At 44.6% G+C, this 15,037-nt stretch overlaps 1 protein-coding gene across 4 annotated transcripts in view; it reads right to left on the minus strand.

Moving 5' to 3' along the window:
• The window catches only part of RPS6KC1 (ribosomal protein S6 kinase C1), a gene marked incomplete at both ends in the record, with an annotated part of 126,033 nt that overhangs the window by 97,390 nt on the left and 13,606 nt on the right, over window positions 1-15,037 (minus strand). For 3 of the 4 annotated variants that reach the window (XM_084244844.1, XM_084244843.1, XM_084244841.1), the window contains 2 exons: window positions 7,598-7,718; window positions 13,641-13,676. In XM_084244844.1, the coding sequence (XP_084100970.1) occupies window positions 7,598-7,718; window positions 13,641-13,676 (157 nt within the window). The remainder of the gene's footprint in view (window positions 1-7,597; window positions 7,719-13,640; window positions 13,677-15,037) is intronic. The other variant, XM_084244842.1, reaches the window with a different exon arrangement.

The following is a 15,037-nucleotide window of genomic DNA, read 5'->3' on the forward strand; positions in this document are numbered from 1 at the left end:
GGCTCCTAGGCCCACGCCCGCCACGTGCAGCCATCCAGGGTGCCTCTGATCCACAGGCACCATCATGGGATCTGGCACAAAGAACATGCTAGCAAACTCTGGTTGACAATATGTAAACACTGAAAACTTAGAAAAACTTTCTAAAGAAAGTAACTGTCAGGGCCTCCTTGGTGGCACAAGAGGGTAAGCACAGCACTATGAAGCTATCCTCAGCCTCTGCAGCATGAGTTTAATCCCAGGCCAGCAAGGAAGCAACCCACATGGCACAGTAGACCTCTCCTGTCTCACCCATTGCTCCCCTCAGCAGTGTACTTCTGTCAATTTGCCTGTTCTGTTCCCCACTCTCTCTCTCTGGTGAATCCTCTCACCCCTTGGACCTCTGGCCTAGACCCCAGTTCTTGTGTGCATAAATAAATAAATCAAAGGAAGGAAAGGAAAGGAAGGAAGGGAAGGGAGGGAGGGAAGAGAGGGGAGGGAGAGGAGGGAATGGGGGAGGGAGAGGAGAGGGGGGGAGGGAGGAGAGAAAGGAGGGAGGGCGAGAGGGAGGGAGGAACTGTCTTCGACCTCCTGGTGGCCTAGGGGTTAAGTTTCAGCACTGTCACCCCTAGGCCTGAGTTCTATCCCCAGCCAGGGAGCTGACCCACATGGCATGGCAGACCCCTCCTGTCTCCCTGCTGCTCCCCTCAGCAGTGGATTTCAATTTCAGGCTGTTCTGCTCCCCACTCTGTCTCTAGTGAACCCTCTCATCCCTGCACCTCGGCCTACACTCCAGTTCTATAGATAAATAAATCTTTAAAAAAAGAAAAGAAACAAACTATCTTACTGTGGGACATTCTCTCCTAGAAGAGCTATCTCTCACTAACAGGAAATCTTGATAGAAGGCCCACATGCCAAATGCTAGTCTCAATAGATGGGTTTCAGAGACAACATTCCTACAAAATTCCATGCAGAGGTACACAGATACATTTTTCTAGGAGAAGGGTCTGGGACTTATAAGCATCCTCAAGAGTCCAGGGCCTGAGGCAGCAAGCGAGTAGAGGCCAGTTAGAGGATCCTCCAGTAAACTGCTCTATTCACCATGGAACAGGCCACCCCAATACCTACCCTCACTATCTTCCTTAGTAAAATCAGTCCCATGGGGTAGGGGTGGGGAAGGTTATAATCTCCAGCTGGCCTTGCAGTTACATATAGATGCAGACTAAGTTCTGCCTAATAACTTAATAAAAGTCATACTGCAGCTTCCCAGACCCTTGTGAGACAGCTGATATAACCCTGTCCCTTTCAGAAGGACTGGAGGCCCCAGGGAGGCGGGAGGCTGGGAACCTGGATTTCAGAGCACTGCAAAGCGGCACCACCTGCGCTGCCTCCAGAGCTGAAGTTGTGACAAAGATCAGCTTCAAACGGTTTTAAGTTTTGTCACAAGTAACCAAGCCTACTTTAATCCATTATGCTAAATCTATTTTTCTATCATCTCCCAGTCATATGCAATAACTGAATTAAACTCAGGTCTCATAATTTAAAAAAAAAAAATCACATCTAAAATGACTGCTGGCCGAGCAAAAATATTCTCTGGAAACAAGCTTCCAAAAGCCCCAACTACACAGCAAATTCCCTGGCCTGAACACAACAGAAGTTATTCAATCTAGGGAAAATGCGCTGGAGAAAAACAGGTTTAACTGACAGCTAAATGTCCATTATTCCTCTTAACTAAATTAGAAATTAAGTATGCAGTGGTGCTTATGATTATTGTCCAATATACGAATTCTTTAAACAAAAGAGCAAATACCAGTGCTCGTGAATAGTAGTAATTTTGTGAACACCTATCATCTTAAAACAGAAAGTGCACACGGGGCCTCCCCGGTGGCGCAGCGGTTGAGCGCTGGGTTGCGAAGCTGCCCGCGGCCTCTGCGGCGCCGGTTCGATCCCCGGCTGCTCCCCGGCCACCGGAGAAGGGTCCCACATGGCGCGCAGACCTCTCCTGCCGCCCGCTGCTCCCCTCAGCAGTGTACTTCAGTCCCTCTGCCTGCTCTGCTCTCCGCTCTGGCTCTGGTGAATTCTCTCACCCTCCCGCGCTTCTGACTGAACCTAGTGCATGTAAAAAAACAAACAAATAAAGAAAGAAAGAAAGAAAACATGCCTCTATATAAAAAAAAAAAATTATTAAAAAAAAAAACAGAAAGTGCACACACTTCTGACAGCACAAGGTGACCTGGCACCATCTCTCGACGCATTAACTAGAGAAATCTCTCATGGAAGACATGTAGACACTGGACGAGCCCCTTAAATCTCATTTACCAGCTGAAACAAATACACTAAACCTTGGGAGTTTCAATTCTAGTCATCAGTGACTGATCCCACCTCTCATAAAGCTAGACCAAAATCCCAACTCCCCATTGAGTGAGACTAAAATTTACAAGCAATAAGCATATCTTATTCTAAACAAAATTAATTTGTCAAAAGTACATCTTCCATAAGTACGCATTTCCATTCACTAACCTTGGGCAAGCAGAGATGCGTGGAAACTTTCCAGAAAGGTGCACGCCCCGACATAAAACTTCCGCATTAAGAAGTTCAGTTCTAATGAGTCCTGCCATCAGAACAGATATCAAAGAACATGCCAATTTTTGTTCCTCAGATAGTTCAGAGTAACTAACACCCACCAAACCCAGGCTGGCATCCACAGAGATGAACGCAGTGCAATAATAACTACAGACCCTAATACATATAATAGTCACAGAATTTTGAAATTAATTTAAAAGTAGCAAGATTCAACAGTAACCCTGAGGACAGACAACACCTGGTGGCTGTATGTACATTACATGTAAGCCACCCAAGCCCCAACTCCAACAATTAAAAGTTGGGCGAGGGGATTGGTAGAGGAGAGGGAGGTATAGTTCAAACATTCTTTTTTTTAACATTTTAAGCAGACAGGTTTATTAGGAGGAAGAAAAGGCAAGGCACCTGGTAGTCACAGGCAGGCAGGAAGCTGCTGAAATTCAAGCATTCTAGCTAATCTGGCAAGTCCCTGGAAACAGTCTGATTAACAGCTGCCTTTGCATTTTCCATTGTCCAGACCAACTCCTAGACCGTCATCTTCATGACGGTTGAAAAATGCAGATGTGTCAATGATCACGCACTGATTATATGGACCTAAAGGTTACACGTGACCGGTGAAAAACCAATAAGAAAAGCTTAATGACTCTTAATTCTATCAAAGATTCATCCAAGTGAAAAGGGGGCAGCCCGACCTCTCAGGTGCAGATTCCTTCCAGTCAACAGCACCAGCAGAGCACCCAGTGAGCCAGTGGGGTCACTCTGCAGCTAGGAAAGCTGGGGTCCTGAGAAGCCAGGGTTCACTACAAGGGTGTGAGAAGGGACAGCCTGAGGAGCCGGTCTGCATGGGGCGCTGTGGAGAAACTTCAGAGAAGTGGGGTGTGCACCCTGGTCCAGATGCTGTCCAAGTGGGGAAAGATGATGATCTATCACCCCCATCCAACTCTGACTCTCATTCTGATGAATCTAACTGAGGCAACGAGCACAAAGAGAGTCTGAGGCTGTGGCTGACTGAGGCTGGTCTCTGGGGAGCCAGGAGGAGACACACTGGCTCATTTCTGGGACCGGCACTCGCTCAGGCTTTCTCTGTGTTCAGACTTAACCACGAAGTGCTCTTGTTATTGTCCCAGTCTGAGGACAGAGTGGCCTTTTCAACAGAACAAGACCCAGCCACAAAGACCCAGCCAACGCGAAAGGACACAAGGGCAGCGGAGAGGTGCCCGCCAGATCGCCCTTGGCTGTCAGGAGCTGCTTTTCTCTGTTTCACAGGAAATCGGCACATCGAGAGACATAAAGCAAACAAAACAATGACTCAAATCATGAGAAAACAGGCCTACATAGTAAAAGCCACTGAAACCTGCAGTGTGGTCTTTAGAGATATCGCTGTCGTGAAAGGCCCCCAACAGCACTGGGAGATTTTATAGAAACAAGCCGAAGGCCCAACCCCAAGTCTCAGACAACCTAAACATCTCCCCTTCAGAGCTGCAAGACATGAGTCACTGGGTCGACAAAGACCCCGTGAAGGAGACGCAGTGTGCTGACAGGAAGGTGGGACGCAGGGAGATGTCAGTGTCTGGCTTACTCTCAAATGGTTCAGGGAGAAAACCTGGGAAAACATTAACAATTGGTGAACTTGTGCAAAAGGTGTGTCAGGATCCACTATGCTGTGCTTGGGGTATTCTTCTGTAAATTTAAAAATTTTGCAAAATCTTAAAAACTGGAGAGAAATGAGTTAAGTGCTGTAGGTGAGATGTCGAACTAGAAGGGAAAACAACTAACTCAGCAGAGAACGTCTTAGAAAAGGAGACATGAGGAGTCTGAGAGGCCAGGGGACCTGTAGCAGAGAGTGGGGAGCCCACGTGGGGGCGTTGACGAGTGCTGCGGGCCTGGCCACTGCGCCCTGGAAGAGCAAGTGCCTGCTGACAGCACGGACATGTCAACCCTTTCGCACCTCAAGTTTCCACGTGAAAATATAAGCTCACCTGAAAAGACAGATGATGAGCCAGTTCCCTCCACACGATACAGCTGTGCCTGCAGGGGTCACTGCCATTATCAAGTATTACAAATGGACTGTACCATTTATTGAAAGAGATAAATTACTTATTTATTAAGATTAATAAGAACCTTTCACACTGTGATATGCAAGGATGTGGAAAAAACTGAAGATCATTCATTAGCAATAGACAATAGGTAAGCACCTCAACCAATTTAGAAAGCATTCCCTTCTACCTAGAGACAAGTTCAATGTTTAAGAGGCCAGGTGGGGTACGTCCACCATCAAGGTAACGTGTGAAATCCACAGTCCAGAACGTATAAGGCAGAAAATAAAAATACCCTCCCCTTTGCCCTCAGAGGTCACAAGCATTATACAAAAATGTGCGTGGGTCTACTGAACACACGTGCCATCTTCCCAAACACCACGGTGCAACGCTTATTTTCTATGTCTTAGTGGATCGTGAAGAGGCAGCCTACAGAATGGGAAAAAATACTTGCACATGACACATCTGACAAGGGGCTAATTTCCAAGATATGTACAGTCCAACAAGAATAACAAAAAACAGACAACCCAATTTAAAAAGATGGGCAAGAGATCCACACAGACACTTGTTTAAAGACACTCAGACGGCCTGCAGACATAAGGAAAACTGTTCAACATCAGTGATAAGGGAAATGCAAATCAAAACCACAATCAGATAGCACCTCACTCCTGTGAGAATGGCCCACATTAAAAAGAATGGAAATAACATGTTGGGAGGTTGTGGTGAAAAAGGAATGCTCATCCTTTGTAGGCGGAAATGTAAGTTGGTACAACCTCGATGGAAAATGGCATGGAATTTTCCTCTATTAGGTATTTTTCCTAAATGTGAATACTAATACAAAAAGCTGGAAATGCACCGATGTTCATAGCAGCACAGTCCACAGCTACCAAGCTGAGGAAGCAACCTAAGTGCCTTTCAACAGACAAATGGAGAAAGAAATACTCAATGGAATACTAACACAGCTGTTTAAAAAAAGATGAAATAGGGGGCCTCCAAGGTGGCGCAGCGGTTGAGCGCTGGGCTGCAAAGCTGCCCGCAGCCTCTGCAGCGCCAGTTCAATCCCCCGCCACCGGCAAGGGACCCACATGGCACGCAGACCTCTCCTGCCGTGCCCGCTGCTCCCCTCAGCAGTGTATTTTGTCAGTCTGCCTGTTCTGTTCCCTGCTCTGGTTCTGGTGAATTCTCTCACCCTCCCATGCTTCTGACTGTACCCAGTGCTTATATAAATAAATAAATAAATCTTTTAAAAAAAAAAAAAAAAAAAAGATGAAGCAGGGCCTCCCTGATGGCACAATGGGCTAAGCACCGCACTATGAAGCAATCCACAGCCTCTGCAGCACGAGTTTGATCCCCGGCCAGCCAGGGAGCAATCCATATGGCTCAGCAGACCTCTCCTGTCTTGCCTGCTGCTCTCCTCAGCAGTGTAGTTCAGTCAGTCTGCCTGTTCTGTTGTCTGCTCTGTCTCTGGTGAATCCTCTCACCCTCCCACACATCTGGCCTGTACCCCGGTTCTTGCATAAATAAATAAATCTTAAAAAAAAATTCAAAAAAAAAAATAAAGATGAAATAGTGTCTTTTGGGACAACACAGATGGACTTCCAGGTGACTGTGTTAAGTGAAAGATACTGAACTGGTATTACTCACCTGTGGAGTATAAACAACAACAAAAAAAAATATGCAGGCCTAAATCTTGAACTAAGTGAATGAATATAATGGTTACCAGGACCGGGGTGGGTGGGGGACCGGGGGTGGTGGTGAAGGATGGCAGAGGCAGATGGGGAACTAGCACAGATGGTTTGGGGAGGTGAGTGGAACATGTGCACATATGGAGGAGCAGAAATGCAACCCCAAAACTGAACTACCAAAAGAATGACATCTTTCATTCCAGCGTATCTCAAAATAGCTGCAGAACTCTCATCATTAGTTAAATTATGGCACTTCCATACAATCACATCTTGAGTAACTTCAGTTCATTTTCAGTCTTCTATTGAAAATACTGCGAGAATACCTACGTGTACACATGTGTGCACGTGTGTGTGTGCTCTCAACACGTGATCCACAGAGAGCTGGGGGCCCCCCAAGGGCCTGTCAAGGGATCAGCCAGGCCAAAACCACTTTCCTAATACCAACCAAGACAGCAGCTGCATCTCGCCGCATGGACACTGGCACCGATGATCTGAGAGCAATGCCAGTTAACTACCAGCCCCTCGGCATAAACAAAGACAATAACACAAGATAAACATATTAGGGATTGTGTGCCCTACTGCCACTCATTAAACAATCAATCGGAAATGCCAATTTCACGTCAGCATGTCCTCAATGAGTAGATTTCATGAGTCACCTTCATGAAATCTCAATCCTTGAGACCATTTCTTTTTAAAAGTCTGGGTGAAAAACTATCCAGGCTTGGGTATCTGGCACATGTTCTTGAAAACAAACTTAGTGAGCCTGACATAACCCAAAACAGGGACCATCACGCCATGTTCATGCCTGAGTGTTGTTCAGCTTCTGCTGCTGCCATCATCATTTTGAGTGGGATTTTCCCATGTTTCCACCCTCTTCTACAAGCAATACAGAATTCTATCAAATACTTACTTGCCTGGTCTCAGAAACACCAAGCTAATGGTTTACTCAAGCAATGCTATCCCAAAAGCATCATCCCCCCCAAAAAAGTCCACAACATTCATTTTAGGAGGAAGATCAGAAACATACAAACTGTAGACTTAAAAATCCAAAACTTTCAGACTCACAATAATTCATCATCTTTTCTTAGGTTCCTACATGGTTTTTTGTTTGAATGGCTGGGGCTAGCGCCGTGTTATTTTATGGATGGGAAGAGTAAACATATCCTATGTCAAACTATACCAAACCGTAAAACAACTTCATGCTTGCTGAGTGGTATGAATTATCTTAATAAAGGGACTTCTGGCTTCATGACTCAGCATATAACACACAACTAGCAAATCATTACTTTTTAAAATCAGAAATTCAAAATCATCACTTACCAAATACTTTTCCTTTAGCAAATGGAGGAAACAATTCCGAATGCCGAAATAAGTTCTTGTGAATTTGCCACAATTCTTTGTGTAGTTTCTTAAAGTCACTGTACCTCTTCCACACGATTATCTAACAAGAAAAGAAAATTAAATAGGCATCTCCTAGCCAAACTATTCAGGTTCAGTCAAAAAGCAAGTAATCTTTCCACTAAACTGATCGAGACTGTCATGCAAAGGCAACAAATGCAGGCTCTAGCCCTTGTGATTAACAGGCTGAAATTAGTATTTGCTTTAAAAATAGAAAACAGGGCCTCCCTGGTGGCGCAGAGGTTGAGCGCTGGGTTGCGAAGCTGCCCGCGGCCTCTGCGGCACCGGTTCGATCCCCGGCTGCTCCCCGGCCACCAGAGGAGGGTCCCACATGGCGCGCAGACCTCTCCTGCCGCCCGCTGCTCCCCTCAGCAGTGTACTTTAGTCCTTCTGCCTGCTCTGCTCCCCGCTCTGGCTCTGGTGAATTCTCTCACCCTCCCGCGCTTCTGACTGTACCCAGTGCATGTATAAACAAACAAACAAATAAATAAATAAATAAACATGCCTCTATTAAAAAAAAAAAAAAATAGAAAACAGCGATTTTTACTCCAACTGTTCTGTTTTGGATTATACATTTCATTTTGAACATGTAATGTTTCCTTCCTATTAAAGAAATACTCAACCTCATACAAGGGGGTCTACACTACGTAAATGTCACTTAAGTCAATTACTATTGGCCTGGGAATAAGCTAAACGTCGAAATGTGTATTCTGTATCCAAGTGGTTAACCCAGACTGCTTTAAACACAAAGCGCATAATCCAACACTTGCCTAACGGGGCCCACAGTAACACAGAAGCAGTGGCTGCACAGCAAGCAGGTAATGGGAACGTTTACATTTGGTGAATTTTATTTCATAAATCTCAATTTAAAGTAGTCATTAAGATTTCTGAAGGCAAGGTGACTCCTTTGTTATATAATTGTGTACATATTACATAATGATATAATCCTAGATTATACGACGTGAAAATTTGCCTTCCCTAGTTTGAATTGTTGGACCGCATTCAGATTAAATTAGGAGCAAAAACACAATATTGGAAAGGACTTCACACATGAATTTGACCTCACTGATGCAGCCTGTCAGGCTCCACAGAGATACAATAAAAGAGTTTTAAATTCCCCCATGGGGGCTACAGAGGCCTTTGCTTCTGAAGAACCAGTACCCTCACCTTTAGTGGACTCAACAGTGTTACTCCAGTAAGCGCATCTTAGGCCAGGCAGGCCACAAGTGATTAAAGGGATTCTTGTCAAAAATTTTTACTCCCTGCATATGAAATGCTCAACTCAATTTTGTCTTCAAGTTAGCAGGCCTGTTAGACTTATCTATGACTCTTAACAAAATGCTGCTTCTGGATGCTTCCTTTCTGTGTTTACACAACAAAGAGAGTCATGGAGCAAATATTTCCATGGCCCTACATAGTACTAGAAACTGCGCTGGCACAGAGGATGAAAAAACGAAAAGCCCACCCCTCTCTTCACTGTGTCTCAGTCTAGGCAGGAAGATGAAGCCTGCAGGGTGGGTGCTCAGAGGGCGTCCCGGGGGACAGGGCGCCAGCGGGGCCACCTAGGAGGGCTCCCCAGAAGACATCAACTTAGTTGAGCACACTGAAGGGAATGGGTAATGCGACCAACAAAACGAAGTCACCCAAAAGAGAAGGGGTTAGGATGGAGCATTTAAAAGAAGAGCCAGATGCCAAACATAGTGACTGAAATTTTAGGTTTTGCCCTGGAGAAACTGGCACAAGGCAGAAGTTGAGAGACAGGTGCTTCTGAGGTGTTGGAATGGAGAGACCCAACAGGACAGACGTACTCGGGAATAACAAGCAAGATGCACTAAGTCAGGAGTCAGCAGCAGAGTGGGGTGATGGCTCATGAGAGGTTTCTCGGCATCTATTATGAGATGGGGTCCGACAGCAGAATGATGGGGAGCCCTAACCTGGGGGGCCAGCAGAAGGAAGAAACCCAGTGCTAAGAAAGAAGCTTGACTGTCCATGTGACCGGCCATTTCGAGAGAGGGAGGGGAGGTTTTATTTTAAGTGGAAGTGAGGGAGACAAATGCCATTCCCAGTAAAGGACACAGCAAAAGGCACAGAGCATCACCCCAGGCAGTGCACAGCACAGGTCTCCAGGGAGTGAGACTACGAGTGCAAATAAATTATTTTGTTGTTTCTTATAGTTTCTAATGTTGATACATGAACATAATTCTGTCATGAGAAAAAAACTTATTTTTATATATTTTAAAATATCAAATGACGGTAGAACCACAGTGCCCAGTGTTCAGGGAAAGTGAGTGATGGGCCCAGGGACTGGTATCTTACAGATGCCGTCACTATGTCATTAGAGACTGGGAGAAAACAGCGACAGCCGCAGCTGAGATAATCCTCTAGTTGGGTCATTTTTAAATAAGGAGAGTACCCGAGGGCAGAAGAGAGCAATGTAAGTGGAGTCACAGCATACAGACCCGTATCCAGGCCAAAGTGAAGACTGCCAACATGAGAATCTGTTTCTCCACCCGTGCCTGATTCCGTCATTCTCAACACTAGGACTACTGGACGGAGACAGCGAAAAGCAAATACGCACCCCCAAGAAATGCAGGTGTCGTCATTCCCAAGCTGCTTTCCTTCTCACCCTTTTTAAGCTTTGATGTGTCTAGAAATCTTCAAAATGGAACAGTGAACAAAAGCACAAGTGCTAGTGTCTACACTGGCACTACATGAAGTCCCACAGACACGCCCAAAATCCTCTAATAAACGATCATTTCCTATAGGAAAACACAATTATTTAACAACCACTCCTCTGCTGAACCAACCCTGCAAAATTACTTACCAAAGTCCCTTGAATAAAACTCCTCAGTTGAATAGTAAACTCAATGACAGTCACTATAATTTTAAAAGCTTTATTTTCATTACAATATTCCCTTAAAAATTTTTTATACAAAATTTTTTTTATACTTTCACTTAACAAAAACCTTTAGTGCTATTGTATTTTACAAAACCACTCAGTTCAGTTCATTTTGCTCTTTATAATTCTCATCCAGTATTAAACTTGCTGGATCACCCTTCCTTGCAACCAATGTCACTTCTGTACTATTTATATTTCTAGGGGTCTGCTCCCCACTCCAACCTCCTTGTCAAGAGTCTTTTCTTTCCTGGGATGCATTCCTGAATGTCCTCAGTTTTTCTAAAACTATTTTATTTAGGGCCTCCCTAGTGGCACAAGGGATTAAGACACAACCTATGAAGCTGTCCGTCACTGCTGCAGCACACGTTCCATGCCCGACCAGGGAGGTGACCACACCGTGCAGCAGACCTCTCCTGTCTCCCCACTGCTCCCCTCAGCAGTGGATTTCACTGGATCCACCTGTTCTGTTCCCCACTCTGTCTCTGGTGAATCCTCTCACCCCCCACACCTCTGGCCTATATCCTTGTATGCATAAATAAATCTTAAAAAAAAGAGAAAGAAATATCAGTGGCACAGAACACTGCAAAGCTCCTCCCAGCTACGGGGACAGCTAGAGCTAGCCTCTATTTGGTTACACTAGCAGCACTGCTTACTGTACTCACTCGCCCTGGAAGCCTAAGTTCCTAAGTAATAAAAGAATTAGAGAACATGAAAGGGAAGGAAGTAAGAACAAATTTTAGGTGATGAATTTTTCTCCTACACAGAATCCCAATGTTTAAATGAAGAACATGGAAACTAAAAGTGCTTTGTAAGTTCAAGGTTATTCTATATTTTCAGAAGCCAGCTAGAGAGAAAGCATTTTTTTTTTTTTTTTAGTTTTTTACTATTTCTACCAAAGGACCATGCAATCATCTACCTAAAAGACACTTACAAGAGTTTGATGATGGTTCACCAACAGTTGTTATTATAAAAGAGTTTTCCCCCAAAGAGGATTAAGGAAATGGCAGAGAGCGTGTTCCTGGACAGGCTGGCTTGGGATCTGCCTGGAAGAGGGATATAAAGCTACGGCAAGCAGCACAACCGCCGCCATGTTGCGCAGACGCCGCCGCTCTTGTTAACAGTAGTAAAGTTTCAAACACAGGACAGCCTGGGATCGACTATCAATTCAACATCATTAGTAGACTTGTAAAGAGTTGTTCGTACTAATCAATTGACAAATAATTAATCAACAGTGCAAGTTACCGTCACTGTCATCTATGTGAAAATACAAACACACATGCCCTTTCCTGCCAAAATAACAACTTTATTATATTCTCTTCCTGACTATGGGGGGAGGGGGGAGTTGGGTAGAAGCGAGTATATTAAAATCCCCAAAGAAAACAGCATGAAATATTTGTTTTGAAAAATGTATCTTTTATTGAATTCTTCTTACAGAAAATATCAGATCAGATATAGCAAGAAATGGTAATATATAAAAATGAAAATAGTGATCTCGCACACTCACCAACCAGTACCAAACATCAACTTAAATGAATCAAGCCAGGATTCCCCATAAGGAGCAGTGGGACTTATTTGTGTTAAACACTTTAATTAAGAAAAAGAAAAATCGGGCCTCCCCGGTGGTGCACCGGTTGAGCACTGGGCTGTGAAGCTGCCCGCTGCCTCTGCAGCGCCAGTTCAATACCCAGCCGCCAGCGAGGGTCCCATGGCGCGCAGACCTATCCTGCCACGCCCGTGGCTCCCCTCAGCAGTGTATTCATCAGTCTGCCTGTTCTGCTCCCCGCTCTGGTGAATTCTCTCACCCTCCCGCGCTTCTGACTGTACCCAGTGCTTGTATAAATAATCTTTAAAAAAAAAAAAAGAAAAAGAAAAATCCCCAACAGATGGCCTGATCCAGTGACAAAGAGCAGGTACCAAGATGAAAGCAAATCAAAACAATGTTAAAAGACGTTCCTCAGCAGGCCTCCCCGGTTGTGCAGCAGGTTGAGAGCACTGCTGTGAAGCTGTGGGCAGCCTCTGCAGCACCGGTTCGATTCCCGGTCGGCCAAGGAGATATCCACATGGCACACTGCTCCCCTCAGCAGTACTTTTGGTCCGTCTGCCTGTTCTGCTCCCCACTCTGTCTCTGGTGAATCCTCTCACCCTCCCGCACCTCTGGCCTGTACCCCAGCTCTTGTATAAATAAATCTTTAAAAAAAAAAAAATGATGACGGAAACCCAATCTTGGTCTCATCAACAATTTAAACTTACTCCTAGATAAGCAATCTCTTTAACAAACCTTCAGTGAAGCTAAAAAGAACCAACACAAAATTTCCATTTACAAGTGAAAATCAGTAAGAGGTAAATAATGGAAAGTCAAAAATTAAAACAGTAATATCAATAACTTATGTGGGCAGCTCTCCTGCCTGCATGTTGTCTCTGCAAGCATCTCTTTCTTAATCCTACCCCTTTCAAAAAAAAAAAAAAAAAGTTCCTCAGTAAAGATTCTGAAAGGTGTATGGCTATGGCAAGCAAGCACAAAGTAATTATAAACAGAATGATACAGTTTTAAAGCAAAAATATCACAAGTTGAATTGCTGTTGTTGTCTTTTTTTTTTTTGGGGGGGGGAAGTCTGCAAAAAACCAGCATGAAATCTAAGAAAGTAACATCTACACCCAAAGCAGTCTTCCAAAATGTCAACTTAATAGAAAAATGTAAGTAGGTAAAAACCTATAATTTACTATCTTTAAAATAACACTAGTTAGCAGATACTTTTCATTTTTTTATTAAGCATCATGATTTTGAAATAGGTAGGTTGGGGCTCTTAACTCCCACTGAAATCTTAAGAATGCTAGTTATCAGAAGAATTACCACATTATTAAACACTATAATTATATAACTTAACACCTACTAAAATTTAACACTTACTTCACAGACCTTAAATAGGACACTTCATATACTATTCTGGGAGCTACAATCGCCAAACATACATAGACTGACAGACAAATAATTCAACTTCATCAGTAATCTGATTAAGTTTTTGTCAGACACATAAAATAAAATCTTCATACAGACAAACGGGTTACCTCCTGGACATCTTCTGGATTTCTTCGTGAAACCACCTAAAACAAAACATACACAAATACCTAATCATTATCAAAATTTAAGACTCCACTCTTGTATAATTATACTCAATGGCATTTGTATGGGAAACGTCATTTATTTAAAGAAAAATATCTTCTTTTATCACTTACAGAGGTCAGCTCTATGATGTCACTATCTGAAACACACCCTAAGAAAATTAAGCAGAAAGGCAGTAAAAGCAGGTCTACCTGCTCGAGGGCATTACGCATTCTTGACTTAACTCGAATGCTGGCCTCCCCCCCTTCCGAGCCCACAAATAAATCAGAAGCCTAAAAAGCAGGCGTATCTGGGCTAGCTGTCAGCAGGCACTTGGTACTTACTGTGCACCTCCAACTAGCTAAATAAAAATTTCAATGAAAAAAAGCCACAATGCGCAGGCACAGCAGCATCTGTGAGGGGAACGCAGACCAGAGCAGGGAAGGCAGCAAAACAACCCCAGAAACGCAATAGCACTCGGGGACCCACCACCCAGCCACCAGCATCACCAAAAGAAAGGGGGCGAGGTGAGATTTTTCCAGCTGCAAAAGCCAGAAAGCCACACACTTAACAAAGATTTCTCACAGCACATCCAAAAGGGTAGACAGGAGCGCCCGCCATGCCGGGCCCTACAAAGCAGCTCCCAGCTAGACCCGAGCGCCAGGACCAAAGGGAAGGCAAGAGGCCACAATGTCCACTTTACAAAAACAAAAACACTCAAACTCTTCAAACAGCCAATTCTGGGGGAGAGGAGGAGGGAGCCCGAGCTGTGACAAGGACCACGGGTGAAGACTGGCTTACCCTGCCTCCGGAGGGCCAGAGACCACGTGAAGTCAGGCCAGCCCAGCGCCGGCCCCCACTTCCGGGCTTGACCTTTATAAAGTGGGGCTCACCCACCCTGCCCAGCCTGGCTGCTGTGGGCCTCACAGCACAGCAAGAGCACCATAACCCAAGTGTGCCCCTGTCCCTTACCAGGCCATCCGCCTGTTGAAAGGCTCCACTGAAAATTCCAGACAGCAAAGATTTCCAATTTCTTTCCACTCTACTCTCCAACTCCCAGGATATGTGAACAGTGAAACCTCTTAGCAGTTTTCACCAATTTGGAACAGGGCTGGCCCATGGAACATTCTGTGATGGAAAGACGGTCCCTGGCTCCCCGCCCAGGCATGTGGCTACTGAGCACTGAGCGAGGCTAATGCAACTACAGAACTGAACCTTTCACTTGATTTAAGTTTCAATTTTAAAATAGCCACAGAATTAGAGGAAGAGGCCAGAGCAACAGTACATTAGCCAAACACATCATTTCAGCTACTACTTTCAAGTCCAGGTGCACACACACACGCACTCACTAGCTTGCTCTTGC

The sequence above is a fragment of the Talpa europaea genome (assembly GCF_964194135.1).
Source record: "Talpa europaea genome assembly, chromosome: 10".
In the NCBI taxonomy this organism is placed as follows: Eukaryota; Metazoa; Chordata; class Mammalia; order Eulipotyphla; family Talpidae; genus Talpa; species Talpa europaea.